At 47.1% G+C, this 27,912-nt stretch overlaps 1 protein-coding gene across 2 annotated transcripts in view; it reads right to left on the minus strand.

Annotated features, from left to right (window-relative positions):
* Positions 1 to 27,912, minus strand: part of Myh11 (myosin heavy chain 11) — a 97,036-nt gene that overhangs the window by 40,286 nt on the left and 28,838 nt on the right. For both annotated transcript variants that reach the window (XM_041675919.1, XM_041675920.1), the window contains exons 4-11: positions 20,675 to 20,702; positions 15,729 to 15,831; positions 14,089 to 14,109; positions 12,257 to 12,349; positions 10,274 to 10,337; positions 9,579 to 9,677; positions 5,646 to 5,789; positions 781 to 876 (exon numbers count right to left, since the gene is read on the minus strand). In XM_041675919.1, the coding sequence (XP_041531853.1) occupies positions 781 to 876; positions 5,646 to 5,789; positions 9,579 to 9,677; positions 10,274 to 10,337; positions 12,257 to 12,349; positions 14,089 to 14,109; positions 15,729 to 15,831; positions 20,675 to 20,702 (648 nt within the window). The remainder of the gene's footprint in view (positions 1 to 780; positions 877 to 5,645; positions 5,790 to 9,578; positions 9,678 to 10,273; positions 10,338 to 12,256; positions 12,350 to 14,088; positions 14,110 to 15,728; positions 15,832 to 20,674; positions 20,703 to 27,912) is intronic.

The raw sequence follows: 27,912 nt of genomic DNA on the forward strand, positions 1-27,912 counted from the left end.
CCTGTCTCCTCAGCAAGACTGTGTACCATAAGAAGGGCTGAGTTAACTTTTTCTGCCTGGCAGAGTGTAACTGCTTAGGAAATGCTTGTTCAATAAACAAACCATTGCAGGGTTCAGAAGAGATGACCATGAGGACCTGTCTGGCCTGAAACACTGAACTTCTGACTTTGTGCTCGGTGGTCTGCCAGCTATGAAACACTTGAAGGAAGAGCCAGTGACAGCAAAAAGCCCCCACAGTCATGGGGCACATGCTCAAGACCTGAGACAGCAGATGGTGCCCGTTCTGGGCATGCTAGTACCTTCCTATGCAGACACACCTCTAATAAAGTTTAACTTACACAGAAAGCACCAAAACGAGCTAATAACAGCGGTTAGTAGTAAGTCAGGCAGTCAGCGTGGTGTGCACACCTGCCATTCCAGCACTTGGAGGCTGAGGCTGGAGAACTGGGAATTCCAGGCCAGCATGGGCTACAGTGAGGCCTTGTCAAAAAAATAAATAAATAAAAAAATAAAAAAATAAAATATATATATATACATATATATATTAGTACTTATAAAGTAACAGGGACAATAACATTGAATGATATAATTATAACAGTGTGTTATAATAAGTCACATGTAGGTTGCCTTTCTCAAACTCCCTCCCTGTGTTGTCTCTTTTAGATGACATCTGACTGCCATTTGCAGTCATAGGTAAGAGGACATTTATATCACCAAGGCCTGAGTGGGACCTGCCCTCCCATCCCTAAAACTATTATCACTGGGTCAAGTAATAAGTACCTGTATTGTCAGGCATAGATGCCTGGTCTGTGTTTCGTTCCTTCTTGAAGACAATGTTTCCCAGCTGAAGGACAGAGGATACCACCTTCAACATAGCTAAAGAAGGGAGAGAATAGTGGATCAGACAGTAACAACCCAAAATATTCTGAAGGCTGGCAATCTGATCATCACTGAACACCCAGAGTCAACCAGTGTCATCCCTCTGTAGACCAAGTTCTGAGTTATTGCAGCTTGACAAGAGTCAAATTGGCTTGCAGGGGAAGATGCCTGAATTTGGGAGCTGAGTCTTGCCAGCGAGTTGCTGAAAACCTTATATCGCATGGGGTTTCTCTATGCTGATGGGACTTTTGCAAGCTCCATCCATGGACCAAATGTGTTCACTGACTATCATGAATGAATGTATTGGTGGAGGAAGGATGCATGCATGGATGGAATGTAGATGACTAGACAGATGAAGGATGGATGGAGATGTGTGGGAAAAGAATGACTGGGTGAGTGCAGGGTGTGTCACTGATCAGTGCCAACAGAGGTCCTAACTGAACTGTGCAGCTACCAAGAAGTTACCATGTCCCAAGAACAAAACCTAAAAATCCTAACTTTCTTCGATCCCCAGGCTAAACCATGGGTTTTAGCTCCTTCACAGCAGTTGCTCTCATACCATAAGGGCCAGACCCCTTCAGGAGGACGAAGATATAGTTGCTAACCACCAACTCAACCACACACCCACTTCTCCCCACCGCAAAATTGCTATGGGCAGGGCATTGCTAAGGGTGTTCTCTTTTATACCGACACCCACAAAAAGAACTTTGCAAACTAGGACATGCTGGCTTCATGCTTCTCAAAAGTACCAGTTTAAGCCAGTATTGACCTGCAGAGTGAGGGCGAGCCATCTAACTCCAGCTCAGCCTTGCTGAACTCAGGGCAGAAATTCTTGGGCAGAAGGTAGTCCAGTGCATCCATGGGATAGTTAGCAGCACCCCATCACTTACCAGTAGATTGCAGTAATACCCTCCTCTAGAGCTAGGGCAGCCAAAAAAAAAGTCTCTAGACCTTGCTAAGCGTCCCCTGAAATGAAGGGGGAGTCAAGCCTCCCTTCCTTGAAAATCTTCCGACACAGTAATTGTGATAGACTTATGAGCCAGGAGGACTCATGGGGACAAGAACTCCACTTACAGTAGCAATGGATATTCTATCAATCATCTTTTTACCAAGGGAAAGGTGCCCATAGTTATCAGGACTGATTTTTCCTAGTATGGTAGAAACCAAAATTTAAACATGAAATCTACCCACATTGGGAGCCAATTTTAAAAAGCAAGTTTAGGATCATACAGATGACTCAGAAGCTCAAGCCTGATTGTCTGCAGACCTCTATACACGGCATGGCCCACCTCAGCAAATAAGTGGTTAAAATGATTTTTGTTTTAGCTTTTCACTGGGTGTGTTGGTACACCCCTAAAATCCTAGCACTGGGAGGCGGAAGCAGGAACATTGTGAGTTCCAGGACTGCATGGACAACTTTGCAAGGTACTGTTTAAAAAATTAAACTAAATAATGTTATAAAGATATCTTCTTTCTTGCTAGGTAGTCATTCTAATTTATTAAAACCAATATAATCCAGGCATAAAATTGGTGTTTTGATAGACTGTTGCTTGTGACAAAGATCACAACAAATATGGCTGTCACGTTCTATCCTGCACATTAAAATATTCAGGCAGCATTAGTGCAGATGGGATGCAGAGTGGCATCAGTGCAAATGGCTGAAGTCAGATCACAATTCTTTATAATCCCTGAAAGGATGTGCACAGTGATGCTAGAACCAAATTAAGGGCTCACATCTGTCCCTGTTCTCAGCGGTTGTGTGACCTAAAGTGAGATATCAGTCTCTCTGGGCCTGTGTTTTGCCAACTAAAGAGTGGCAAAAGCATCTGTCTTATAGGGTTGATTGTCACAGGGTTCAATAGCACAGAGCCTAATACAGTCCGAGCACAGTAGTTCAGCACTGTTTTAGACTTTATGACATCTCATGCTACTTACTGGCTTGCTTGCTTGATTGGTTTGTTTGCTTGGTTTTGCTTTTTATAAACAGGATCTTATTATGCAGTCCTGACTGGCCTAGAACTCACAGAGAGTCTCCTGGCTCTTTCTCTCTAGTGCTGGGATTAAAAGTGTGCCCTTTATGCCTGCCTGGTTTGCTTGTTTGATTTTGTCTCTGAAACAGGGTCTCAGTCTATAGTCTTGTCTGCTTGAGCTCACTATGTAGCCCAGGCTGTCCTCAAAGTCATAATGACCCTCCTGACTCAGCCTCCCAAGTACTGAGATTATAGGTACATATCATCATGCCTTGCTGGAACATGTAGTATGATTAAGAGTTCACTTAGCTTGTCTTTTCACCTGGTCCCTCACATGAATTATTCAAGAAATTTAAGGGCCCAAACCTCTACTCCTGTAGGCAAAGGTAGGGTCCTAAGTGTGAACCCTAGCAGCAATTCACTATGCCTTCTTGGCAATTCACTTTTGCTTCTCTGCCTCAGTTTCCCCATCTACAAACAAGCTATCACAGCTATCCCATGGGTGCCTATGAAATTAAATAATGTACCTAAAAACCCAGACATCATGTTTGTCTGACACATGCAAGACTTAGGCTCCATCCCACAGACTGCAGGGGACATGGCCATTAGTAGTGAGCTTGCCTAGCTTGCAGGAAGCCCTGGGTTTGATCCCCCAGCACCATATAAAGCAGATGTGACGGCACACGCCTGTCATCCTGGCACTCAGGAGGGAGAGGCAGGAAGTACAGATGTTCAAGGGAATTCTGGGCTAGCCTGGGCTATTTGAGAACTTGTCTCAAAGAGTTAAAAGTCTTGTTTTGTTCCCTATTAGCTTCTCTTAATCTCTTGTGAGTATTTATACAGAGGTCAGTGTTTTTACAGAACACAATTTAAATGGCTCCATCTGCCTCCATTTACAGGACAGACAATAATAACTTTTAACAATCACCATTTTAGTCTATCCCTGCTTTTTTTTTCACTAATTGAAATAAAATGCACTGAACATATTGGTGTCTTTTTAAAAAATATTTATTTATTTATTTATTATGTATACAATATTCTGTCTGTGTGTATGTCTGCAGGCCAGAAGAGGGCACCAGACCTCATTCCATATGGTTGTGAGCCACCATGTGGTTGTCAGGAATTGAACTCAGGACCTTTGGAAGAGCAGGCAGTGCTCTTAACCTCTGAACCATCTCTCCAGCCCCATATTGGTGTCTTAGGGGGAAAATAAGAAGCATACAACTGGAACCTACTCAGTGTGTTTTCTCAGTCTCTCTTTGTGTCTTTGTTTTTTTTTTATTTGTTTGTTTGTTTGTTTGTTTTTTCGAGACAGGGTTTCTCTGTAGCTTTGGAACCTGTCCTGGCTGTCCTCGAACTCACAGAGATCTGGCTGCCTCTGTCTCCCAAGTGCTGGGATTAAAGGTGTGTACCACCACTGCCCAGCTCTTTGTGTCTTCTTAAAACTGGATTATGAGCTAGGACCCTTGTTCCCAAAAAGATGCATCAGATTTAGGGAGTTCATGGCCTTGGATGCTGATGAGAGGCCATTGTCAAGAGCTACAGACACTACCCATCTGCCAACTCTGTCCGTGGACCCTCTTTTTCTCCACTGCAGGTTATCCTAAAGGCACCAGCTCATCCTGTGGGCCTTACTGTAGCAACTGGATAGTCTGGGAGCCCAAAGCATGCAGGAAGGGAGGCCAATTTATCACAGTCCTGCCCTGGGGAACTCTGAACCCTAGAGCCCATTCAAACCTGAAGGAAAGTCATTCTGGAGTTACAGCACTGAAGCCAGCAGGGGCCATATGGGCTTCACGGCCAATTGTGGAATGATATTGGGCAATATCAGTCTATCAACAGAGCTGAAATCCCAGGAAGAGCCTATGTCTTCATTACCTCCTTCCCATCATACCTGGTATGCCTATGTTCAGCCCTAAGAACCTGCTCTTAGCGCCTTTACCTCCCTTCCCACGACCCTAACATCATAGGCAGTCAGGGAACATACACACTCACTTAGGCCCACCAACCCAAGGTAGTGAGATGGCACTGTTTGGGGCTATGACAGAGTCCCTCTACACTTTGGCCACAAACCTAAAGGCTGTAAAAGCTGGAATACAACTGCATTGTTGTCAAGAAAACTATAGCCTATATAGGGACCACAGTGTTGAAAAATGAAGGACCTGAAACCAGCGTTTAGAGAAACTGTTGAGTCCCTAGAGTCTATGGAACCTGTGACCAGCATGGCTGACTTTTCCGGTATGGAGTTAGTATGGCTATCTTCCCAGCTCTTGGAGCCTAGCTAATGGTACTATTCTGAAAGCCAAGAGGCAGGACCTAGACTGTGGAAGTAGGCTGATGGGACACTTTCTTCCCATCCTGCTTCCTACCTGCTGTGATTTAAGGAGCTCTGCCACCCAATCCCACTGCCATGGTCTGAACAGTTCTACCATGCCTCCCCTCTGTGACGGGTAGATTCCCTCTGAGATCATCAGCCAAGATAAACCCCCCATCTTAAGTTGTCCCATCGGGTGTCAGCATTGAAGCAGAAGTAACTAACACAGTGAGTCACTTTTGATGAAGTCAATGTGGGTCAACTCCAACATAAGAAGCTTTACTTCAGTCACTGGTCTAAGCCATGTGTGGCAGGATTCACTTTGCTTCTCTTTGTTTCCTTTCCCTCCCACTCTCCCTCCTTTCAGGAGGTAGGGAATTCAAGAGAGTAGCCATCTACCCTGACCAGATGAGGACCAGTAGGGAAATCCCTCAGCACCACACATACAAATCCAGTCTCCTAGGCCACAGCATGAAACTCACCTAGCTGTTCCTCTTCATTGAAGCCCATGATGGACATGGCCTCCAGCGTCTCCTGGAACATCTCGTCATCCTGAGCAGCTGGGATGGGCACGAAGCCATTGGATAAAAACGTATAGCTGTTGAAGCTCTCCAAAAGCAGGTCACCTCAAAGAGAGGAAGAGAGTGGAGTGAACGAGGAGACATGACACAGGGACCCAAGAACAGTCTGGGCCATCACCATTTTTCTTGCTCTCTCAAAGTTTGGGCAGTTAAAACCCTTCTTATATGTCTTCATGTACAGTCCTCACCAGCCAGTGCTGGTTTGTTGGGCCAAAATTATCTCAGGGCCTGTACCTCGAGGCCTGTAGGACAGAGAAAAGCCTGACTCTGGTTTGAAGGATAGTCTCAAAGCTACCAAGTGGGGATGAGACAGCAAAATCTAGGTAGACACTCCTCTAGCCAAAGGGAGGGCTTGGTCATCTCTCATTGGCTGGAGGTACCCCCACATCACCCGATGTCACTTAACCTATATAAGCTGATGTTCACAGTAATAAACTGAGTTCCTGCTTTGACTTGACTCCTTATTACGTCTGTTTGTCCTGCATCATGGGGCTGCTGAACGGGCAGATAGCACACTCACCTTTCCCTGGGGAATAAGGCTAAGGAGGCCTGGCATTGGTTTTATATGATTGTGTAGGTTATATACTGTGCCGGGATATCAGACAGCTAAAATCAGCCTGATCTATATATCCTAAATAGTATATTATGTACTTGCCTGTGTATAACAAGCTATTTCAGGACATCAAAATTAGGTCTTATATGCTGAATTCCTGCTCTGTATAGATAAAGGTTTAGCTCTCACCCTTCCTCATTTTTTTTTCAATTATTTCTAATTGAATCAGTAGACAAGCCTTTTATCAGAGGTTAACAAATCTGGCCCACTGGTTGCCTTTGCAAATAAAGTTTTATTGAAGCAGGTTTGCCTCAATTTCCTTGTGAACTCTCCCACTGTAATAATAAGCAGCTATTAACAAAAACACTATGGCTCTCAAAGCTTAGGATGATTATTATCTTGTCCTTTAATGAACCTATTTTACAATCCCTTGTTTATATTATTACATTAAAAAAAACTTGTTTGTGCCAACCAGGCTTGCTGGTACATGCCTGTCTGTACAAGCCTACAGGCCCAGTATTCTGAAGGTCAAGACAGGGAATCTCAAGTTCAAGGCTGGTCTAAGACTGTTAGAAGTGAGCATCTTCTAAACCATACTATAGTACATAGGCCAGGGAAGACTAAGAGAGAGGAGCTGTTACCCTGTGGTGAAGGCTTTCCAGGGGTGACCTGGAGCACCCACACCCCTATCTGTGACTCCTTTCCTTCCTTAAGGAGGTAAAAAAGCCTAGAGAAATCATTGTTTCCCCAGTGTGAACTTTGGTGGAATCGTGCGTCTATAGCTGGGAGGTTAGGAGAAGGGATGGATATTGTTGTGTATTCCCTAGGAAGGAAATTAGCAACAGTGCCAAAGAAAAGAAAGGTTTCTCTCTCTCTCTCTCTCTCTCTCTCTCTCTCTCTCTCTTTTTCCTTCTTCCTTCCTTCCTTTCTTCCTTTCTTTTTCTTTTCTCATTGTTACTCTTCCAACATGTCTGTTCCTTGCCAAGACAATTAAAGATACTTGGAGTAAAATCAGGGAGATGCTCTCTTTTTAAGCCAAAGTCTTTTATGGGTCAGGTCACCTTGAAGTCACTTGATGAGCCCAAAGTTGAATGTACTCAAGGCCAAGGTAACTCAAGTTTCTGGGTTCAGAGAAACATGGGACTGGTCACAAGGACTTGGGTCTTAGTCAACACCATTATCCATGGTTTGGAGAGATTCATAGACATTTCAACCTCTTAAACTTTCCTTCTCCCCAGCTCTGCCATCAAGAATACAAATCGGCTGGGTGTGGTATGCATGCCTATAATCTCAGTACTTCAGAGTTCAAAGCAGGGGGTTGCTATAAGCTTCAGCCTAGCCTGGGATACATAGTAAGATCCTGACTCAAAGAAAGCATAACAAACAAACAAACAAACAAACAAAAATGCAATTGGCCCTAGACTGTCCCCTGTTCCCTGGCCCAGCTGCCCCTGGCGCAGCTGCCCCGGCCCCAGCTGTGGGAAAGCCTGTGGCAGGGCATGGAGCAAAGTGCAGCAGGGAACAAGAGGGAGGAAGGGTAAACAACTTGGGCAATCTGCCCGCCAAGGGCCCCCACCATTTGCTGGTGCTCCAGGAGGCCAAGCTTCACAAACAAGGGAATGAGGGCGACATCCCCTATTTCAGGGCCGTGCAAACACCCATCGTGGCTGAAACCCTTTCACAACTTCCTTTCCTTTCTCCTCTCATTTTCTTTTCCCTCCTCCTAGCTTCCTTTCCTTCTTTTTCTCTTTCCTTCATCTCTCCTCCCTACCTCCTCTCCCTCCCTCCCTCTTTCAAGGTTCCATGCTGGCCTTGGCCTAGCTATTCTGCTTCCACCTCCCAGTGCTGAAAGGACAAACATGTGTCACACCCCAGTCCTTTTGCTAATCTTAATGAACGTAACTAAGGGGAAAAACGTGATGGAAAACAAGTTTCTGTTGTTTCCGTCAGTTCTCTAACCTAATCCTAATCCCAATCATAGAATGTGAATTCCACTAGCCACATGTATTCACAACGTGTCCCTTTTCTGGCTATACTTTTGATGTTTCTTTAAGAATTTGATTCCTCAACTCTGAGGCTTCTGTGACAACTACCCTACTCTACCCCCCAAAAAGAAAAGAAACAGTCTAGACAGGAAGCCCTTAGGAACCTGTGACAGGAATTCTGAAGTGTAGCTCTTCACAGTTGATGACTTTTGGTAGGGGCAGGAGTGGGGAAAGACTTAGTTTTATTTAAGTGGGTGGTCACTGGGAATTTGACCATGCTCCAATGAGCATATGGGCAACATAAATTGAACTTGGCATCTTTTTCTTTCTTTCCTAAAAATTAATTTACAATGGAAGTTGGCAAATTGAAGTATGTTTCCTGTTCTTGTAAATATAGTTTTTATTGAAACATTTATTCTGCTGGTTTATGCATTGCTGTGGCTGTCTCTGCACAATGGCAGAGTTCAACAGAATGCATATGCTATTCGGCCTTTTAAAGAAACAGAAAAAGTCTGTTTAGTTGGGGTGGAGCTCAACTTACAGAACTTGCCTGGCATGTGTAAAGCCTGGGGCTCCATCCCCAGAGTCAAAAGAAAGGATGAGGAAGGAGGGAGTGGAGGAGGTTGTGTGTGCAGGTAATCACAACACTTGTGGGGTGGACCAGGGAGATCAGTTCAAGGCTATGCAGTGAGTTTGAGGCTAGCCTGGGCCACATAAGACCCTGTCTCAAAACAGAAAAGGCCCTGAATTCACTGCTCTTTCAAATTCCTTCTAAACTCAAAATACAATGCTAGGCTTTGGGGGCCCATGCCTATAAACTCAGAACTTGAGAAGTTGAGGCAGAAGGATTACAAATTCAAGACTAAATTGGAATTTAGTTAATTTAGCAATTTCTAGGTCACCTAGACTACAAAGTAAGAACTGATCTCAAAAACAAACCAAACCAAAGACAACAACTAAATATAACTGAAAGTTTTGTTTTGTTATTTTTTTAAAGGCAGGGTCTCATTATGTAGACTGGGCTGGCTTCAAACCCATAAAAATCTCCTGGCCTCTGCCTCTTGAGTGTTGGGATTAAAGGAATGTGTCACCCTACCAGGCACCTGGCAAGTTTTCTAAATGGGCATCAAAGTCATTGTCATCTACTTCCTTTAAAGTCACAGATTGTAACTGGACCTCAACAGTTAATGGTCTAATGTGTGACTGATAGCTTAACTATCTTCCACTTTATAGAGTTGGTGAGGATAACTGAATACACCAAAGGACCCTGAAACCACCACAGGGGTAAACACTTACTTCTCATCTTTTCCTTGGCTCCAGCGATCAGATAGTAAAAGATATGGAATGTTCTCTCATCCCTGGCCTGACGAATTGCCCGGGACTTTTCCAAAAGATCTGGTTGGGGAGGAGTTAAGGACTCTGGGGCCAGCCAGGGTGTAAGCTTCCACAACCTAACCCCTAACCCACCCTGCCAAGTCAGCTGCTGCAGGTGTCCCCAGGACCAGAGAGGCTCCCTGGAAAGTTATAAGAGACCAAAGAGCTGTCAGAGTTGGCTGCTATTTCTGATTCATGAGCCTGTGTAGGGCAGCTGATCTCAGATAAACTTTTTAAGGACAAGGGGTTTGGCCTTGGGAAAGCAAAGAGGTGATAAAGGCTGCATGACAGCTGATGCCAAGCTGGCCCTAGTCTGTCCTAGCACATGCTCAAAATGTGATGAATATAATCTATTCTAATTCTACTCTCCAGACATCATCTCTGTCTCATCCACAAGGTTCAGAGAACTGAGTAACCAGGTCCAGGGAAGAAGAGATCAGTCAACAGTGCAACACAGGCCATTGAGGGTTTACACGTAACCCTATCCCACAGCACCTCCTGGTAAACACAAGAAGGATTGTTCCAGAAGACACTCAAAAGTCTGCAGAGAGGGAGGGGATTTTGTGTTTTTCCTGGGCCCCCTCACCCTCTTGAGGTCCCAGCTCAGCAAAGGATACATGTTTCAATGTTGGCACCCACGATGTAACCGGTAACATCGAAGTTGATGCGGATGAACTTACCCTGCCAAGAGGAGAACAAGTTGATGGAGTGGCCAGACTCAGTACAGATCTCACACCACAGGCAGGTGGGGAGGTGTCAGGGGGCCATTGAGGGCCGGAGAGACTCTCAAAAATACTCAGAGCTCCACAGTCCTGCTGGGCCACAGCAAGCAGCACCCCCAGGCCAATCAAGTCCATGCAGGGAACATCATTTATTCATGAAACAAGTAAGTCCCTCATGGCTGTCCCCAAGGGGGGAGAAACCGAGACCGACAAAGGTTAAGCGGCCTGGCATAACATTGCTTCCAGAGGTGGCTGTCAGTCACAGGCTTTTCTACACTAAGTGGGCTAGGCTGAAATGTTTTTTGTGTATACGTGTGTGGGGCAGGGGGATTGGATACACATGCCAGGGGACAACATCAAGTGTTATATTTCTCAGTTACTGTCCACCTTGTTTGCTCAGACAGCGTGTCTCACTAGCCTGGAGCTCTTCAAGCAGGCTAGGATGGCTGCTCAGCCAGTCCTAAGGACTCTCTGCTTCCCCACTGTTGGGACTACGAGCATACGCTACCATGTCTTGATTTTTCTTGTAGGTTCAGGTCCTAGTGTTTTCAGGGCAAGCACTTTACTAACTGGGCTATCTGATCTCCTGCTAATGCTGTGAGTGGAAGCCCTGGCCTCACAGATGCTAAGCCAGAGCTCTCTCTGAGTAACTCCTCCTGGTTCCCCACTTGTATTATGAACAAGTCAGGGTCTTGCTAGGTAGCCCAGGTTAACGTCCCTCGTGCTGAGATTACAGACATGTACCACCAGGCCTGGCTCTGGATGCCTTCTTCTTCCTCCTTCATATTAGAGGGAGGACATCAAGATATTTTATGTGAATCTGAGACAGTAAGAGTGTTACTTGGCATTGCATGAGCAGCTGCAATGAAAATGGGGCACAGTGAAGTTCAAGGGGAGCTTCTGGGTGGGCAGGGAAATGTCTCCAAGGACCTACATGTGAAGTGTGTGGGAGTGCTCATGGGGGTTTGAATCCCCTGGGGCTAGAGTTACTGGCAGTTCTGAGCTACCATGTGAGCTCTGGGAACTGAACTCTGGTCCTCTGCAAGAACATGAAGTGCTTGTAACCACTGAGTCTTCTCTAGATGTCCCTTCAGGGGTCCCTGTCCCAGAGAGTTACAGGTTCAAGAGGTACCCCATCACTCTTTTTGACAGGCACATCCTCCGTTCCCCTCACTAAGGAAACTGCCTAATGGAGGCCCAGCTTCCTTGTTCATTAGGACAATTCCGGTCTGTTGTGGCTTCTACCATACTTCCTCTGCATCCTTCAACCCATTAGTCTTGAGCAAGGAAGGAGACAACCTTGGGACCCGGGAAAGTGTACGTGAGACCGTGACATCTCCCACATCACTGACTGCTGGTCCCTTTCCTGTGTCTGGAGTCACACCAAGAATATTCACTGTGATTCTTGGTGCCTAGGTCAGTGCCAGATATATACTATGTGCTTAATAAATGGAAAGGGGGAGCATGGTCTGTATAAAAGTGTCCACAGAATGGTTGGATGCAATAAGTGCTCAGTCAGTATTTGATAGAGGACAGATGTATGTTATAAGGTAGGTGTCCAATTCATACTTTGTTGAATGAATGAATAAATATTTCATATATCTAATATGTAGTAGGTACTCAGTAAATGTTAGATAAGTCACAGATGTTAATTAATGGCTAATTGACAATGGATGCTCAGTGATTATTGAGTGAATGAGTAGGGACAGGAGCCCTTGGGACAGAAAGGCGGGGAACAGATGTGGTTATCCTCTACTGCCTCTAGTCCTTTAGTTCCAGAAGGCCCTTGAACTCTTACAGTCTGTGTTCTTGGGGGATATGTGACATCAGGGTACCCACATCAGCCCCAGGAAATCCCATTATCACTCTGCTACTTACAAAACGAGAGGAGTTGTCATTCTTGACGGTTTTTGCATTGCCGAAAGCCTCCAGGATAGGGTTCGCCTGTAGAAGCTGCTTTTCCAGCTCCCCCTAAAATTTATTTACATCTAGTTATGGGGGAACACAACCTAGGCCTGACACAAATCTCTGCCCTTTGGTCACTGGCTCTGTCTTGTTCTCGGCCCCTCCTAGGCCCCAAATGTCTCTTCCAGATGTACAGGATCTGTTCAGAAGAGTTTTCTGACAGAGAACACATCTGCTCTCCAGAGACAAGAGTCATATCATACAGTGCTGGGATATTTACAACCCCATGAACGCCACCCCTAGGAGCATGCAGTGTGCAACCTGCCTGCTGTCCAGGTAATACCACAGTTCAGGCTTGCCTTCTGCAAGCTAAGCTGCTACAACCTTCCCACTGCTTAAGCCCAACTTTTAAAAGTTGCAGCAGTTCACCTGGCAGGCCTGGACTTCTGATGTTTCCTATGGAAGATACTTTGGAAGGCTCAAAACCCACCAGAAATCCTTTTAAGCAACTGCAGAATGAAGCCTCAAAACTACACGAGCTCTGTCTAACAGATTAAATGCAGCCGAGACTGAGTGCAGCCTGCCAGGCCCCTCTGCAAGACTCCCGTGTGCAAATGCAGTCATGTGATTAATGGAGCTAAGGAAAGGGCCAACAAAGTAAGCCATGCCAGGAAAGCAAAAGATGCCAAGCCACAGAAGGCAGTGGCTGCTGCTGCCGCCTGACCATCACCCCACAATGCAGCCTGCAAAACAAGATGTAGAAGGTCTGATATCCACCGAAACCCCAGCACCAAGTGGACCTGGCCCACTGGAGAAATTGATAAGAAAAGTCATCTACTTTCCTTGGCTAGTAGGAAGAAACTTGGAGTAATTGCATCTACTTATGCAGACTTGGGATACAAAGGTTTTACACAAAGCTCCCTCTTCTGCAAAGAGGTTTCTAGTTCTCCAAGGAGAACTTCGAACATAGAGACCTCATCCAATTGATGATGAGATTGTGGCCTAGAACCATTAGCTGACTTGGCAAAGGTTATACAGCCTATGTCAAATAACAACCAACTTCTTGTCCGAGACAAATAGTGTGTGGCCCAGCATCTACCTGAAACAGACTAGGTGATATGGAACATCCTGGAGATTCTTTTCTAGGCTGGAACCCATTGCCAGCCCCACAAGCTCTGCATCAAAGTCCAGTTCACATACGCAGAGGTCCATGCAGGGCCAGGTTGTGTGTGGCACAGCTGGGGCCTTACCGAGCCACCAAAGCTGGTGCATCACAAACCCACGATGGTTTCAAATGTCTTGGGTGAGGCAACTGGCATGCAGGAGAAGAGACACGCACGGCACACACATGCACAAATACACACAGGTGCAGGAAAGCAGGGAAGGTAGCTTTGCCCTGGCTGGGTTTCCCACTGACCAAGCTAGGGCCACTCTGGAACCTGACGGTCAGATCCTCAACAGATGGGATGGGTCATTCCAGTGTGTTAGGAGACTGATGGCGGGCACATTGTGGGGAAGGGATGAGGTTTATTCTGAACTGGGCAATCCATCCAGGCTGGAGTACAGCCTTGGGGATTCTGGCAGGAGCCCTCGGCAGTTAACATACCCCACTCTGCACTCTGGCATCACCCCCACCCCTACCCATGCACCCCATGATATTTTGGTGCCTCTACTAGTCTGGGGCTGGGAACTCAGGGGTTTGCCCTGCTCCTGCATCCACTAGGGGGCCCGTGGGTGCAACAGATGCATGCAGGTCTTAATCCACTCGGTGCCTCCCATCACACCAGGAAAACTCTGTTACTCACGTAGGCAAAAGATGGGCCTTGCTGCAGTGGGACAGCACAGTATGAAACAGATGTCAGTGCTTCTGCCTTCACAACCAAGCCCAACCCACAATGGGAGCCCTGAGCTGGGTTCCTTCTCCTTGCTACCAGCCCTAGCCAACAGTGATCAGCTCCTTCACTTCAACTGTGCTCTCTCCTCTCTCTCCTCTCCTTTCTCCCTCCCTTGTCCCCTTGGTACTTTTGAGACACTTTATAGCCAGGTTAATTCTGAACTCAAGATCCTTCTGTCGAGTTCTGGGATCACAGACTCATAGCACACCATCACAACTGCCAGACATCATTTCCTAATTGCTGGGGCCTCAGTGGATGTCTTCCTCCCTCCCTCCCTCCCTCCCTCCCTCCCTCCCTCCCCCTCCTTTCCTCCCTTCCTCCCCCTCCCTTCCTCTCTCTCCATCTCTCTCTCTCCTCCCTTTGTTTGACAGGGTATCATGTATTCCAGGTTGGTGTCAAACTTATTAGATAGCTGAAGATGAACTTGGACTTCTGGTTCTCCTGCATTCACCTCCCAAGTGGATAATAGTGTACACCACCACATCTGGTTTATGAGACCAAGCACTGGCCTCTGATCTGATGGGGGAAGATATGTGTCTGCAGATACAGGGAGAGGGTGTCCAGCCCTCATAAAGGTCATCCTAACTATTACGTCTTATTTTTATTATATAGAAAAAGGCTAGGTGGAAGAGAAGGGGTATTCTCTCTATCACACAAGCTTGGGTCAGTGTTCCCTACACATAACTCTAACAGGCTATAGCCCTGAGCTTGTTTAAGGGGAAAAGGTTCCTAGGCTATAGCCAGCACCCAGCCCAGGTCCCTGAGAGCTCCAGGTTCACTGACCACTGTACAGTCTGTTAGCCCCTAAGAACAGGAAGCAAGGTGCAGTGTGGTAGAAGCCTTTCCCATCATCTCCCTGTCCGTACAGAGGCACTGATAGGACCCAGGGTCCCATAGGGGACAGATGAGAAATGCAAATGGAAGAGAGGAAGGGAAGCAAGGGAAAATTCTAGAAACTCCCTCTGCCTTTCTTTGTAAACCCTTTTCTTTCCTACTGGGGGCTTTGTATTTTGTTGTTGTTGGTTTTTCATTTTGTTTTGATTTGATTTGGTTTGGTTTGGTTCTGCCCCCTTCAGTGTAACCACATGTCCATGCAGGACCTCATCCTTGTGGTCTGTGGCTCACATCAAGAGGCTCAGCCAATAATGGACAAGGGACCCATGCTGACAAACCCCAGCATTCTTGTCACCTGGGGGTGGGATATGGGGTTGTTCTAATTTGAGACCGAGTCCTACCCCCTAGGGACAGTATATAGGGTATATTTGCAGGCTCCAAATATGCTGTGGCATATAGGGACAAAGGCCAGGGACCAGGAACACTGGAGTTTGTAGGATAGTCCCTATCTTACAAAAGCATGGTCACTGCTAAGAAGTGTTCATGGAAGATCTCAGTGGAAGAGGCTCAGTCCCCAGACTGCTGGGACCATGTAGCCACAGCAAGGGGAGGGGGGTCCCAGAACCAGCTTGCTCCACCCAGGAGGCTGAATTCTCACTCTGGTGTATGTTCACCTAAGTCAGCTAAGGTGCAGCCTTGAAGCACCTGTCACTCACCGTGATGCTACTGTCTTTCTTGCCCTTGTGGGAAGATGCCACCACAGCCAGGTACTGGATTACTTTCTTCGTGTTCTCTGTTTTCCCAGCTCCAGACTCACCTCTGAAAGACAAGAGTATGCTGACCCTACAAGCCAGGCAGGACCTCTGCAGTCATCACCGCCACTCCCAGAGTGGGAAACCCGAGGCTCCTCCTGCAAGGGGCAGTAACTGGCTGTCTGTGTGTGCAGGTGCACATATATTTTGGGTGAAAGTTTACACACATATGTATAGAGGCCAAAGGTCAACCTCAGTTACCAGCATCTTTAAAAAAGAAAAGAAAAACAAACAAACAAACAAAGAAACAGGTCTCCCTTTGAATGGAACTCACCAGTTAGGCTGGGCAGTGAACCCCAAGGCTCCACCTATCTGTCCCCCCATTGTGAGCTTACAAGCACATTTACTCTGCTTAAATGTTTTTAACATGGGTCCTGGGAATGAGAGCTCAGGTCCTCGAGTTTGCACAGCAAACACTTACCTACTGAGCCACCTCTCCAGCCTTGAGCTTGGGTTTTTCGCCTGAGCAAATGAACCTGGGTAGACCCAGGCCTACAAACCAGTTTGCTCCTCTAGAAATACTGCAAGGAAGAGCCCAGAAGAGGAGGAAGAAGGAACCTGAACTCTGCTACAAAGGTCAAACTCTGGTCTGTTTAGCTCTGTCGCTAAGAGACATTGTTAGCGAATTGGACCCAGAAGACCTGGACAAGAAAGAGGCTTCCACTGAAGAAAGAGAGTACCTTCCAGCCTATGGCAGAAACTCTAGAAAAAGGATGCCTTATCCAGTGAGTCACTGAGCCAAAGCAAGGCCCTCCATCCTCAGCAGAATCCTTCGAACACCAGACAGCTTGCTGGTAATCTCAGCAAGTACCAAAGGGTTTCTTTGGTTGGAATAATTTACACTAACGTGTATATAGCTGATAACTTCCCACTGTTGGCCTAGGGAAGACTCTTTAGAGTGTGAGGGCTGCCATCTTGAGCCACCAGATCACTGCAGAGTGACTTCTCCATCCACAAACTCCAGTACCCTGTCTGGCTCCCCATGTCTGCTGAGAAGAAAGGACCGGTCTCTGTTCACTTTTCTTCCACATCATCTCCCATCCGGATTTTTTATTTTTTCCTTTCTTTGCTTAAATGCTCCCATTTTCTGAGCTCACTTCATATTTCATGACATAAGAGAGACTTTTTTTTTTAAGTCTGGAAAAAAATTCAGCCATGCAAAAGTCAGCTTGGGGGTTCTCTGGGCAGAGCCAATGACCCGGATGAGCACAGTTCTGCTCTTCTCCCTAAATAGAAGGAAAGAAATAATTTTCTCTGCTAAGGGAGCCTCAGTGGCTTCACTCAGGCTGGAAAGAAGACAGCAGAAAGAGCCAGCACTCACTCTGAGCATCTGGCCTGGCTCCACAGAGTCTGCGGTCCAGAAATGACGTCTCACGTCAGCTTCCTGTTGTCCCCTGAACTGGGCACAGTTTGAATGAGAACTGTTATGCATTGGTAGTGTGTCTGGGTGCTGTCCCTATCAGGTGGAGGCGGGTCCGTGGAGGGGGGCGGGCCTTTGACAATCACAGCCTACTAGCTTGCTCGAGCTCTCCCTGTTGGCCGCAGATGAGAAATGATTGGTGCAGGTTCCCCTGCCAAGGACTGACCCGTGCTGCCCTCTCTTTTCCCAAAGGACAAACTTACTGGTTTTTCTAAACTTTGGTAAATAGAACTGACATTATGTGTGTGGTTGGGGTGCTCAAATCTTTACCTTCCTCTCAGCACCACCAGCTCTGTTTATGGAGGTAGGAACCATGGCATCTGTGTTACTGTGGGAAAGTCGGGTCCGGATGAGTCTCTGGCTCAGGAGCCACCCACACCCTCGCTGCTCTCCCACACAGGCTCTGCTCTCTAGTAATATTGATTGTTGACAGGATCTGGGGTCACCTGGGACAGACCAGGCTGACTGAGGTGGGAAGAAGGCCCACGCGGAGTGTGGGCGGCCCCTGAATCTAGGCGAGGGTCCTGGACGGAATACAGAGAATAAGAGAGCCTTCCCGATCTTGGGTGCCACTTGAGCAGCGGGCTCACACTTCATGTCACCACACCACAAAGGCCAGAGCCTCACGCTGGGGCCTTGGCAAACCCGTGCATCTCAGGAAGGACAGAAGAGAACTAATACTTTGGTGCCAGACAAGGGCCAGCCAGGGCCCTGGTGTGGACTGAGCACCTGCTCTCGGTTCACTTGTACCCCCACTTCAGGGCCTTTAATCCTCCCAGCCATAAGAGACTTCCTGATTACTCTCATCTTCCTGGGGAAACTGAGGCTTAGAGACATTGAAGTAAAGTGCTCTAGTTCTAGGTACTCCTATGAACAGAAAATAGAAGAGGAATAAAATTTGAACTCAGGTCTAAATAATAAGACAACCCATATTCTCCCACCTCCCACTCTTTCATTTTGATAAACGAGAAAGGGAAAGATAGAGGGACATTCCAAGAAACTGAAGTCATGGATCAAAGAACTAAGCCACTCAGTTATGTCCACCATAGTACAAATTACTTCAGCGAAGCTAATGTCAAAATGGATGAACTTCCCTGTCAACTGAAGGAGAAGGATCTTGGTCAGGGCAGGGAGAGAAAATTCTCGCGATTCTGTCCCAGGTCCATGTCCTACCACCCTACGCTTCCCCATCTGGCCTTCATTCTCCGCTTTTGACATCAGGAGGGCACCAGTACAGACTCTGGGGACCCATCCCTTCCTGGGGTCCTCGAGGCTCAGCTATTTCCAAGTTTCTCTGATAAAAATAAATTCTTAGATGGCTTTGCCAAAGAATACGCCCAAGTCCCAGACTCCAGGCATCTGAAGTTGGCAGGCTCTGGGTGGCTCCAGAAACATGCCCGTCTCTGCTTTGGTGACCCTGGAACTCTGGGTGACAATGTTATTCCCGTCTAAGCCCCTGCCCTGGTTCTGGAGGCCCCTGGCTTAGCCAGATGGAACTGGGTTTGTTATGACCCTTGGTGTGTGTGACCTGCAGAGGCTCATGGGGACCGCTCTAAGAAAATCCCTGTGCTGACAGAATGTTCTGGAAATTCTTAGTGACTTCTCATCATGGAACTGTACACTCTCACTTACATGATTTTAACACCATAGGGCAGTTGTGTCTCGCTGAGTTATCACAGGCCTCAACAAGGAGCCAAACTGACTGTATACTCACAGCCCCTCCTAAGTTCCACCCCTAATGCAAGCTGGCTGTGTTCTCTGGTATTCATGTCCAGCTCCTACACAACTCGCAAAGCCCAGTTAGGCAGTACCCATTTAAATATTGTCTGGACTCAAAGTATTTGCCCCCTATAGCCCTCATTAGCTAAATGGCACAGGAGCTCCTAGGTCAGACAGTCTGAGTTCAAATACCCACTCAATCAGTCATCTGCATGGCCTATGGTAAGTCACTTAACCTCCTGTACTTCTGCTTCTTTACCTACAAAATGGGTATAAGTCAAGCACTCCATATGACCACTGTGAAGGTTAAACAAGAGGACACAACACACGGAATGGTGACTGTCACACAGTCATAGCTGTTTTTCCTCCATGGCCGCTTCCTCCCTTACCCTTGCATGCTCTATCTGTACCATGATCTCCATCACTGGTCCTTGCACTAACCCACAAGCCCTGCCACATTTCTCCCCATTTAGGTGTGGAGTAGGCAAGTCACTTATGTACAGGGCTAGATAGCAGTCATTTCAGGCTTTGTGGGCACCCTGGTTGGTTTCTGTCAACTTGACACAAATCTAGACATATCTGGGTAGAGGGACTCTTGACTGAGAAAAAAATGTCTCCTTAATTCTTGCCTTAAGTGGTGACTGATGTGGGAAAGTCCAGTCCATTGTGGGTGGTGTCATGATGGGACAGGTGGTCCTGGTGGTATAAGAAAGCAGTTGAGCAAGCCATGAGGTGTGCTAGGTTATGGTCTCTGCCTGCAGCAGTCCCTGTCTTAGGTTCCTGCCCTGATTTTCTCTGGTGATGGACTATGATGTGGAGTGTGATATAAACTAAACACACACACACACACACACACACACACACACATTTTGCTCATGTTGCTTTTGGCGTGGTGTTTTATCACAGCACTAGAAAGCAAGTTAACATAGCCTGTGGTGCCTCATTATACCTACTTGGCACTCCAATGAGAAAGTAGCTGTGGAAGCTGTGGAAGCAAGTGGATTGCAGATGTACTTCAATAAAACTTAATTTACAAAATATAAAGTGTCTATTGATTTCACAGTGCGAGCTTCCTACATCCTCATCCCTCAGAAAGAGGTCCCTAGTCCTGACACCATTCTCTCTAAGGTTTCTTGTTCTCTCTCACACATACACACACCACTTATACAAATAAAATGTTACAAAATAAGACAAGTAAAGAACCTCCCACACCCTCCAACCACTTTGATGTTCTGCCCTTAGCACTTGAGGTTGAATGGCTATGAGCAAAACCCTCTGAAACCATAACACATCAAAAAATCTTTCCTGTTTCCAGTTGGTTATATGAGATGTTAAGTCCCGGTGCTAGTAAAAGTAACTATTACTCAGGCTGGTGAGCTGTCCCAGAAGGTAAAGGCACCTGCAATCAACCCTGATACCTTGCATTCCATCCCCAGGACCCACATGGTTGGAGAGTTATGACTCCTGCGAGCTGTCCTCTGACCTCTAGCTGTACCGTAACACTTGTGCACCCCCACATGCACAAGAACTAAATAAATATAATTAAAAATAGAACGACTCCAGACACCCTTAAGCATTCAGGTGTACTTGTTTCCAGCACGTGTACCCTGTGACAGGGGTAGAACTGGGTAGCTCGGCTGTGACCATCAAAGGCCCCATGCTGGTGATCTTTGTCTTCGGTAAACAAGAAAAGAAGAGCAGCCTCACTTACGTGCACAGAATGGACTGATCTTCACGATCTGCAAACAGAGAGGAAACAGTGTGAATTAGATTGAGCCCTGGATCTAAGGCTCTAGACCTGGCTCAAGCTCCCCCACACTGGCCAGACTGGAGGTGGCCAGAGGCCAGCTATACTGGATGCTCAGAACACAGGGGCCAAAGTGAACCCACGAGGACAGACACAGTCCCTGAAGTGGCCCTTGAAAGAGTCTTGAGCCTGATGCACCTAGGAGGCCACAGGACCCACCCCCCACCCCCCGCCAGTCACACCAACTCTGAGAGACCCAGAGCCTTTCCTGCCCTTATTAGGTTATAGACTGGGGACACTTTGGGTTCAGGCTAACCAGGTGCCCTTGTGGACACAGGTCTTTTTGCTCAAAGGCCTGGGGTATGTGTCTGAGCTTGCTGTATCAGCTGCATCAGCTGGGATGTGTTGTGGAAGACAGACCTGGATTGTAAGTACCAGAGCTCATCTCTTTCTTCTGGGGTGGGGGACATCTGTCCCCATGTCACCCCCGCCATCCTAGAAAGCTATGCTAGCTGTTTTTATGTCAACTCCACACAAGCTGGAGTCATCGGAAAGGAGGGAACCTCAATTGAGGAAAAGCCTTGAAGATTTAGCTGTAAGACATTTTCTTAACTAATGATTGATGTGGGAGGGTCCGACCCATTCTGGGTGGTGCCATACCCAGGCTGATGTTCCTGGATTCTATATGAGAGCAGCCTGAGCAAGCTATGAGGAGTGAGTCAACAAGTAGCACCCCCCCCCCACATGGTCTCTGCATCAGCTCTTGCCTCCAGATTCCTGCTCTGACTTCCTTTAGCGATGTGGAAGCATAAGCAGATAAACACGTTCCTCCCCGTGATGTTTCTGTCAGAATGTGTCATCACAGCAACAGCAGCCCTAATAAGACAGAGTTTCTACTTGGTTTGGGTGAGGGTAGCATAGAGGACTCCCTCACTTCCCTCTAAGCCCTGATTTCTGTCCTTCTGCCTCCCCCACATGTCTGTAAGCTCCTGTATAGGCTCTGCTCTCTGGAAGTTGAAGGTAAGTGCCTGGTGTGTAGTACCAAAGACCCCCACCCTCTGATACAGAGGACACCATGAGACCAAAGATCAAGCAGGCATGGTTGACAGCTTCTACTCAGAAAGTGTCCCAGAGATCCAGCCAAGGCCTGGCTGTTCCTACCTATGAGGGACATGGGAACAGCAACCAACACTGTAACCAGCAGCCAAGAACAGAGACATCTGGGTGCCACACCTGATGGGCAATGCCAGAGGTAACATCTCTTACATCTCTTCCTTGCACGGCGGCCCTCAGCCTCAGTTTACCGCAGAACTGCTGGTCTGTGGGACACCATGCCTCCATTGCCAGCAAGATGGTTGATGCCCTGTTATATTTTTTGAATGAATCACAGGATAGATGCACAGACAGATGGACAGATCAAAGGACAGATAAGAAGATGGATAGATGGATAACAGGAACAGGAAATCAGGAATTTAAGACCATCTTTGGCTACATAGTGAGTACCAGGCCAGGCCAGTTAGGGCCACACAGTGAGACCTGTCTGAAAGAAAGAGTGTGTGGGGGGGAATAAAGGAAAAGAAAGAAATAATAAAGGAAGGAAGGGAAGGAGGGAGGGAAAAGAAAGAAGCCCAACACATTCTGATTGAGGTGAGGGTTGGAAGAACCAGAGCCCTATGACTAGAACCCAGACAGCAAGAATGTCTCTGCAACCTGATAACCGGACAGGATCTCATATAACCCAGGTTAGCCTCAAATCCACAGTGTAGCTAGGATGACTTTGAACATCTGATCCCTTGCCTCTACCTCCTCAGTTCTGAGACTCCAGGTCCCCAGCACGCACTGTTTATGCAGCACTGGGGATGGGGCCTCATACACACTAGGCAGCCCCTTTGTTCTCAGAGCTGTGGCCCAGCCAGCCCTGACCTCCATTATTTTAAGCAAGCAATGGCAGACCAGGACTCTCTTCTTCCATCTGACCTGAGGAGGGAGCCAGGCTTTCTCAGCAACCTGGCAAGGGTTAGGCCCTGAGCAGGAGAGATTTATAGGTCAGAGGCTCCTAGGCCTCCCAGGAGGAGGAGCAGTCTTAGTGCTGTGGGCGCTGGCAGCTCTCTGGCCCAGGATGTTCCCATAGGAAACAGAAGCGTGGGAAGCACAGCTCTGGGCAAAAGAAGGGCTCCTTTTGGTCAGTTCCACAACTGACCCAGGGAGGTTGCCTGAACTTTCCATGGCTGGGGCTTTCTGTTTCCTCCCTAAGCCCAGTCTTTGAGAGAGCCAGGGAGGGGTTGGTGGGATGACTCAGAGGGTAAAGGTGCCTGTGTCAAACCTGAAGACCTAAGTAACCTTGGGGTCCAAATGGTGGAAGGAGAGAACTGACTCCCACAAGTTGTCCTTTGAAATCAATAAATGTAATTTATAAATTTTTAGAGGGAGAGCAAGGCCTTTTGCCCCACCACACACCTCCTTGTCCACTCGGGTCCTTGTTATTCACAGCTGTGAAATTCACAGGACATTAACTAACTCAAAGCAGTACCTTTTGGTACTTAGGATAGTCACATCATATGAGTACCACCTGTATAGAGTTCCAGAACATTCTGTCATTCCCCAATAAAACCCTGTGCCCATCAGGCCATCACCATCCATCAGCCATTCCCACTCTCTCTCGGTACCCATGAGTTCAGTCTGTCTGTGTGCACATACTTGTTGACCTGCTCTGGGTATTTCCCACAGCACCTCCTCTCGTGCCTGGCTTCTTCCATGTTTGGGAGGGTTATCTGATTTGTAATTATATTGCACCTTTGTTCTGTTCACAGCCAAGTAATTCTCCCTTGTATGATAGACTACATTTTCTTCATCCACAGATGGAAGGGTGCATCGTTCCAGCCTTTGGGATGCTGCTCTGGACTTTCACATACAAGTCAGATCTCATCTGAGATTCAGCACCTCCATGATACCATCTCTGCCTCCACACCTCTCTATGGCTGGGACAGTGTCTGTCTGCTGCACACCTCACCTGCAGGGCTGCCCTGGACGGTGGTACAAGTTTCACATTGTCTGACTACAGGGGGAAATTGTTGGACATTTGTATGTTCATGAAAACAAATGGCCTGCAGATTGAAGAAAAGCATCTTGAGAAAGAAGTGTTTTTTCCTAATTCTGCAAAGGCTTCATGTTCTCCCTGGCTCCCTAATGTAGCAACTAACCTCCCCATGGTCATTGTTTAACCTGTTAGTTTTTCAGTACATTTTTGGAAAAAACGTACATGGCATATAGTGTTGTCCTTGTTTTTTTTTCCATGTTGGAAAAAAGATATTTACAAAGGCCTATGTAGCATTATATTCACATTCACTTCAAAGAGGAGGCGAAGGAGATATCCATTGTCTGATAGATGGATCTGAAGATGTGGTATGTCTCCAGCCATGAAAAGGGAAAGTGCCGACACATGTTCCAGCAGGCATGAATCTTGAAACAACTACACCAAGGGAAAGAAGCTGGTCTCAGAAGGTGACTCATTCATGTTTTTTTTTTTCCACCTTACTTGTCCATAACAGGCAAACTTGACTGCTTGCCTGGGGCTGGGTGAAAATGTGGAGTGACCTCAATGAGCACAAGATTTGGGGGGAGAAGGATAACACATTCTAACTCCATTGCACTGACAGCTCCACTTCTTATACCCCCAGGTCTAAACTCTGCTGTACACTAGACCCTGGAAATACAAGCCAACGAAAACCTCTGTTCCTTGCTTCTACTTAGCTAATGGCAGAATGTGGGATCTGTGGTAGTTTTAATGAAAATGGCCCCTAGAGGTTCATATATTTGAATGCTTAGTCCCCAGTTAGTAGAACTGTTTGGGAAGGATTAGGAGGTGTGACTTTTTTTGAGTGGGTGTAGGTCACTGCAATCAGGTCAATTGCAGTCAGTGTGGTCTTGTTGGAGGAAGTGTATGTGGGGGTAGCTTTGAAGTTTCAGAAGCCAATACCAGGGCAAGTGTCTCTCTCTGCCTGCAGATCAGGTTGTAAAGTTCTCAGCTGCTATTCCAGCACCAAGCCTGTCTGCTTCCCACCATGATGATCATGGACTCACCCTCTGAAACTATAAGCAAGCCCCAGTCAGATGCTTTGTTTTATAAGAGTTGCTGCAGTCAGAACACTGACTAAACTGACTAGAGTCAGGTGGGCAAAAATATGACTGAGGACTCTAGCCACACCTATAGCCAGGGCAAGCAGCAGTGCACGGACCCCGGGACCGTGGCTCCCCAGAATGGCAAGAAACTTTCTAGACTTTGTTTATAATTGAACTATATCAAGGGTATGTAGGCATGCAGAAGGGATGGGGGTCACATGGGGATGATCAGAGCATCTCTGGCCTGACTTAAACAGCTCAGTGGCAGGAAGAAGATAGCCTTGGCACCTGTGGGCAATGACAGCCTTACTGTAACTCAGCTTCTAGCTGAGGGTTTTGGGTCCTAGAACTGATGTGGGATTTCCCTCTGTATGCTGTGGATATCATTGGTTAATAAAGAAACTGCTTTGGACCTATAGCAGGGCAGAACTTAACTAGGCGGGAAAAACTAAACTGAATGCTGGGAGAAAGGAGGCGGAGTGAGGGAGAAACCATGTAGCTCAGCCAGAGAAAGACACCAGAACTTTAGTTGGTAAGCCACAGCCACATGACAATACACAAATTAATAGAAATGGGTTAATTTAGGATATGAGTTAGCCAGAAATATGCTTAAGCTATTGGCCAAACAGTATTGCAAATAATATGGTTTCTGTGAGATTATTTTGGGGTTAAGCAGCCGGGAACTAACTAGAGGCCTCCTTACAACATGGGACCTCACCCCCATCATCAGTCTGTCCTGGTCTACCCTTCCTACCTGACCTGGGGGTTTGCCTTTGGATGTCCGAGTCTTAGGATGTGCTTGGGAATGGGATAACAGCCCTGGGATCACCCCCAGCGAGGCATAGCAGGCCAGGCAGGACTCCCTGGAGGTTCCCAGCCACCCAGACTATTTCAGTTGATCCCCAGCTGGAGTTCTGGCTGGCTGATTGCGGAGACTGAGCCTGCAGGCTACCAATCAAAGGAGGAAGCCAAGAATAGCTGGAAAAGCATCCCACGCTCCATGCCTCTCTTTCGTTTTGTACCAGCCTGCTGTAGATATGTGAGAGGGAGGGGACTGCAGGCACAAAGAAAGTGGCTCTCTACTTCATATCTTCCAAGAAGTTGGCTTCCAGAAGGTTCTACACACTCTTGTGAGGCTAGTGTAAACTTGTCAATCCTGAGTCTCCCCTGATGCAAGGGCAGCTGGCGGCTAAGCTTCAGACATGGCTCAGAGTGAGCCTCATACTACCTGGAGCAGACAACAAAGACACTAAGACCAAGAGATGGACTCTACCACAGCTCCAGAGTCCTGACTCTACCCTAGATCCCTGTGGGCCTGGCCTTCCCCTCTTCCACGTTTTCTCTGGCAGACTCAGGTAGGCTATAGGTTTGCACTGGGCCCAGGGAGGCATTTTCTAACCCTTGGAACTGAACCACTGAGGCTCATCTGGGGCAGGGGACTCTAGTGGCCTCTTGGGGTGCAACTATTTCTTACCCCAATCTCCTGCCTCCAGCCCTAGGAGCTGCTCCCAGCTCAAGTTCATGGTCACTTCCCAGGAACTATCCACTGTCTCCTAGCTTAGGAGAGAGGCCCCAGGCTAGTAGTATCCTAAACCTCCCTTCTTTGCACTGTGGGACTAGTTGACTGGTGCCCCTGAACTAGACTGCGTGTGTGGCAGGGCTATGGCACATGGTAAGTCCTCAGGCAACTCTGGAGATGATTAGCTGGGAGACCACAAACTTTTCATGCTCCCTGGATGAGGAACATGCTGCCGCACACCAGTATGGGCCCTCAAAGCTACTCTCCTGGGCAAGCCTGCTTCTCCAATTCAGAATTTGCTATTTATTCATAAATTTAAGAGTCTTAACTGCCTCCTGTCCCAATAAGAATCTACAGACAGCAAAGCTTGTCCCATCTCCGCTTATATGGGGAAATCTAGTTCCTAAGTCTTCCCTCACAGTTCCTTACCAAAATCTGATCTTGTCGGCTCCCTGGTGCTGTAATTTCCGGCCTCCATTGAGTAGTTCTTTCTTGTCACCTCTAACTCACCCAGGAGGCTAACCTGAGTTACATATCGCAATTTCAACCTGGATTACAGTGAGATCCTGTCTCAATATACCAAAGATGGATGGAGGTGGGGAAGGAAAGAAGGATGGAAGGAGGGATGGATAGAGTAAATCAACAATTTATATTGTTTTGTTTATGGAAGCAGCTAGATAGGTGAAGAGCAATTGTGCTCAGAGACTCAGTCAACCAGACACTGTACCCTGCTGTGGGATAATGCTTTTGTAAACTGTAAAGATTTGTCACTCATATTGGTTTAATAAGACACTGATTGGCCAGGCAGGAAGTGTAGGCAAGGCGATCAGACAAGGAGGATTCTGGGAAGAGGAAGAGAGTCAGTTGCCACCTAGATGCAGAGGAAGCAAGATGAGAACGCTGCACTGAGAAAAGGTGCCAAGCCACATGGCTAACCACAGACAAGAATTATGAGTTAATTTAAGTTGTAAGAGCTAGTTTATTAACAGTAGTAACAGTAGTAGTTAACAGGCCAAACACTGTTGTAATTAATATAGTTTCAGGTCTGGGTGGCTGGGAAACAAAAGCGCAGTCTCTTTATAGCACCTTATTCTACTAGCCAGTCCAAACCAGACAGAACCAAGCATAGCCACAAACCTTCTTGGAAGCTGATCCTGTCTTGGAGACATGTTTATAGGGTGCTAACTTTGAGTCAAACAGCCTGACACTAGACAGTCCGCAGCCTGAACAGCCTCTGTGAGGCACAGCTATTTCTTCATGGGAGAAACAGATTCAAACCTATACTTTTCAGAAGCATGAAAAGCTCCTCTATGAGACTAGATTGAGAAAGCCTTGAAGCTTCCCACAACAAGGCTCAGAGCTGTTGAACCTCAGGTGCTGTCTGTCTCAGGGTCTCTCACAAACCCTTACGATGAGCTCACTGATCAGGGTATCACGAATCCTCCTGTCTGCCCTGCTCTAGCTCTGGTATTACAAGCTCTCACACTTGTTTTTTTCACACTGTGTTCTGGAGTTCAAACTCAGGTCCTCGCTGTACTGGCTGAGCTACCTCCCGATCCGAATC

The sequence above is a fragment of the Microtus oregoni genome, unplaced genomic scaffold (assembly GCF_018167655.1).
Source record: "Microtus oregoni isolate MIOR12 unplaced genomic scaffold, Mior012 000027F_ref0000203, whole genome shotgun sequence".
NCBI classification, from domain to species: Eukaryota; Metazoa; Chordata; class Mammalia; order Rodentia; family Cricetidae; genus Microtus; species Microtus oregoni.